The 3,955-nt window shown below is 46.0% G+C and overlaps 1 protein-coding gene across 1 annotated transcript; it reads right to left on the reverse strand.

Annotated features, from left to right (window-relative positions):
• Nucleotides 1-1,238: 1,238 nt before the first annotated feature.
• LOC101630484 (putative vomeronasal receptor-like protein 4) lies at nucleotides 1,239-2,093 on the reverse strand. The gene has a single exon (XM_004694822.2). The coding sequence runs from the start codon at nucleotides 2,091-2,093 to the stop codon at nucleotides 1,239-1,241; it is 855 nt and encodes a 284-aa protein (XP_004694879.2).
• Nucleotides 2,094-3,955: the final 1,862 nt, after the last annotated feature.

The raw sequence follows: 3,955 nt of genomic DNA on the forward strand, positions 1-3,955 counted from the left end.
CCAATATGGGTTATTTCAAAATGTAGCATCTTCTGACATTGTCTCGGAAAACACCCACGGGAAAGAGAGCTCAAATTGGTCTGAGACCAGAGTGGATGGCGCTGCTGTCCTGGACAAGGGGTGGCGGAGCCCGGGCCTGTGGGCCCCTGCAGGGGGAGCCGCAGACCTTGCAGCTCCTAGACAGGTATTTGAGTTGATGTATGTTTCATTAAGTGTAATAATTAAAAGTCTGGTAGAGGTCAATCCACATTGGGTGACATTTTTAGTAGGACACTACAGCTTCATTCATATGATGATGCTGGAAGTTCAATCCCTCCATGACTGGAGGAAACATAAAGTTCTGTGGTTGGGAATGCAAATTGGTGCAGCTATTATGGAAAGCAGCTTGAAGATTCTTGAAAATGTTCAAAGTCGAAAGTGCCATACCTTGACTTATCCCAGCTCGAATCTTTGAAACTTAAAATACTATGACAGGGCGTCTCTGGTGTTGCAAGGGGTTGAGACTCAGCACTCTCAAGCTGTCTCAGCCACTGCAGGAAGGTATAAATGAGGAAGATTCAGACAAAGGTGTGATGAAGGACACCTTTTAATGATGAACAATGTAGTATTTACCCATGTAGTTTCTCAACAGTGAATGCCTGAAACTGATGTAGTCATGATGTAATGCTGCTTTCATCAAAAGATAAAGAAGAAGAATGCAAAAACAACCAGTAAGAAAATGCTATGCTAGGTCATTTGCATTAATTCTTTTTGTGGCTTTGACAGCAATTAACATACAATTAGCTGGGTTTGTTTCTTTCCATTACCCTTACATTTGAATATTGCAATGCTTTCAGCATTTAAGTGAAAATTCTACATATTATAAAAAATGATTTTAAAGTGAAAATTGTAAAAGTAAGCTTGTTCTGTGATCCTGGATCTCTCCCTCAGGCTCATGTTCTCATGCTGCTGCATAGAAAACATTTTGAAAAAGAATTTTGACTTCCCTTTCCTTTATTAGGAAAATAAGGCATATACATAAGGGTAATCGTAATTTCAAATGATCCTTTCAAATATAAACCAACACATTCCCAGTATTTGTTCAAGCAAGGACACCACAGTACAAGACACGCTCAGTGGGGTGGGAGGCCAGAGAAACTGTCTTCATCACCTCCTGGGAGTCCAGACACAGCATAGGATTGCCTCGTTCTAGGACCCTCTTAGGACCAAACAAAAAGATTTATTTATATAAAGTTTGACTAGTGTGATGGTTTCATACATGAAGGCAAGGAACCCCTCAAACTTCCATCGTCTTGGTTCCTGGAATGAGCACCCCAGCACTTAGTCACGCAGACATCCCTGCTCAGCAGCACTAAGGGGCTGAGACTCGCATAACCAGAGGTGAGAAATATTTTAATACGGTAAATTATGTAGCTATTTGTCAAGAATGTGCCAATGTAGAAGGAGAAAAGGAAATCTGCCCAAGAGAAGAAAAGGAAGCAGGCCATGAGCATGAGGATACTCTGAGTAGCTCTCATCTCCGGGCTGGCATTTCCTGGCAGCCTGGACGTGTGCAGGTGGAGGATGCGCTTATGGTGTTGACACAAGCGAAAGGCCATGTAGCTGCTGCTCCAGCCCATCAGCCCCTGAAACACGACGTCCCGCACAGCCATCAGCATGAGGAAAAGCCACCTCACTGTTTGCCCAGAGGGGAGCAAGTCACAGTATTGAATATATGGTTTCAGTTCGGAGCTGTTGGAGCTCTGGACTGTGGTGATGTAGAGGAGCAGGTTAGAGCTGACCAAGACATTGAAGACCCAAAAGAGCAGGAGACAGAGAAGCACTTGCCTTGCAGACCTGGGCTGGAGCTTTCTGCAGGGCGAGGTCTGGGGGCTGATGGTGATGGCCTGGACCACGCTGAGGAGACAGGTGGTGCAGATGGAGAGGCCGCGGGCCACCCTCCCCATGTAAATCACCACTTTGCAACCAGTAGTACCTAGGATGTTTCCCAGAGATGTGCTCACATCTCTTCTTCCCTGGGTACAAATAATGATTGTATTTGCAAAAGCCAAGTGGATGAGGAGGAGGTCGATAGGTTTCCTCTCAGGCCCCATGATGAAAGGATACAAACGTCGCCCTAGTATAAGGATATTGCCCACCATTCCATGTCCAATGAAACCAAGGAAGAGTGCTCCCTGGAGGAGGGTGCTCCAAGTCATCTGACTTCATGAACAGAACTAGGAGAAAGTTTGAGATGAAAATAAGTAAAGATGACAAATTTCAGGGTGTGACATCCCGACTGCTCTAGTGACACCCATAGTCTCAGTCTGTAGGAAATCCATGAGATTTCCCTCTCTCTGCTCTTTGTTCCTCTTTCCCCTGCTTCAGGCCACACCAGTGGTGACAGTGACAATGAAACCCCTGCCATGAAGGCCACACTGAGTCTGCCTGCCTTTCCAAAGGCCCTTCTCTGTGTCATGACTATCATGTCAAGAACATGGCTTATTCTTCCCTGGGGGCAGTAGCCAGCCCAGGGCAGGCCCGCAAGGCTCCCGAAGCTGTAAAGCAACCAACCCAGAGGCCTCCTTCTCCCTCACTCCCCGGGCCCTCTGGCAAATGTCCTCACTGTCATGGATGTGTTGGTACCCACCCCTCCTCTCGGCAGGGCTCATCTTCGGACCTTTGGATTTAAGATTAAAAAGGGGTGGCAGTTTCCCCAATGAGCTGTATTTAAGTAAATGTACAAAGTAAATTTCACAGTGGATCTTACATGACTTAGCTATTCAATCCTCTAACTCCATTATAGACGACTTCACCCACTCTCCTAATCAGGAAGCGCTAACTCTGTGGTAAATCTGCATCCTGATATTCCATGGGGTTGGGTCAGCGTGCAGCGATGATTTCTCTCCTCTTTCCTAGTAAATTCTGCACTTCTTCATCCCTGTCTCTGGTTCTTCCACCCATTGGACTCTACCTCTTGAGCTATATCAAATCTAGGGACTTTTTTTCAGTCAGGAGAGCCTCACTCTTTTGGTCAAGACTCCCTAATGTCTCCCACTGTGACTTGCAACCAGTTTGTTAATAGTGGCATTGTTCTAATTATTCTCTCGTACTATAATCAGGATGACCTTGGGAACATCCGTTTTATTTCTCTCAAACCATATGTAGCTTCTCCTGTCAATCATAAACCTCAACATATTTGCCTCCAGCTCTCCCCTCCTTCTCAGTTATGTCTTTATCACCTCCAACTTCCCCCAAACGTGCAGAAATTCCCGATGCCCTTGCCCCAGCGATGGCCTTCAGAGCTAACCACTGCCGCCTCACGCACCAGCTTAGAACGCTATTGCATGGTGTGGTCTGAAAACCTGGGGCCTGTCCCCACGGCCTGAGTCCTGTGTCCTCCCTGACTCAGCAGTGGGGCTCAAGGAGAGCCTCCTCTGCTGCACAGTGTCTGAAAGACCTGCCATAGTACCTGCTATTAAATGCTCAAAAATAGAATGTGAATACATTATTCAATGAGGCATGCGGTTGTGGTTGAAAGCTGGAAATTGACTCAGATGAGAACACAAGCCAACCTGAGGCAACACTTGAATTGCTTTACGCCTCCCGTTGAAGAGCTTGCAGAAGCACATCCTTCTAATTACTAGACGAGCGAACTCCAACGCCTCCATTGGTTCAGTGTCCCTTGAGAGAATTAAAATGACAAAGATTTCCAGTACTCACTGATTCTGACCTGCTTCTTATTTTCTCAGCGATCTCTGGGTTTTAGGAGACACCAGCAAAGACTTTTGAAAAGGAATTAGCAAAGCTGGAATGCAAAAGCTATGGTCTTGGAGCTTTCTGACCATGTCGAAAGGGCGGTGGTTTGGGATTCCGAGTAAATTTTCTCAAACTCTTACTTCCAGTTTCGGAGAAAAAACAAGGTCTTTGTAAATGAGGTGAAATCAGGGGGTGATGCAGGAAATGGTGGGAGGGG

Source organism: Condylura cristata, unplaced genomic scaffold (genome assembly GCF_000260355.1).
Source record: "Condylura cristata isolate star-nosed mole 26May11 unplaced genomic scaffold, ConCri1.0 scaffold00048, whole genome shotgun sequence".
In the NCBI taxonomy this organism is placed as follows: Eukaryota; Metazoa; Chordata; class Mammalia; order Eulipotyphla; family Talpidae; genus Condylura; species Condylura cristata.

What these genes read in the sequence shown, in the direction of transcription:
- LOC101630484 (XM_004694822.2), bottom strand. Translation starts at nt 2,093, where the DNA reads ATGGGGCCTGAGAGGAAACCTATCGACCTCCTCCTCATCCACTTGGCT.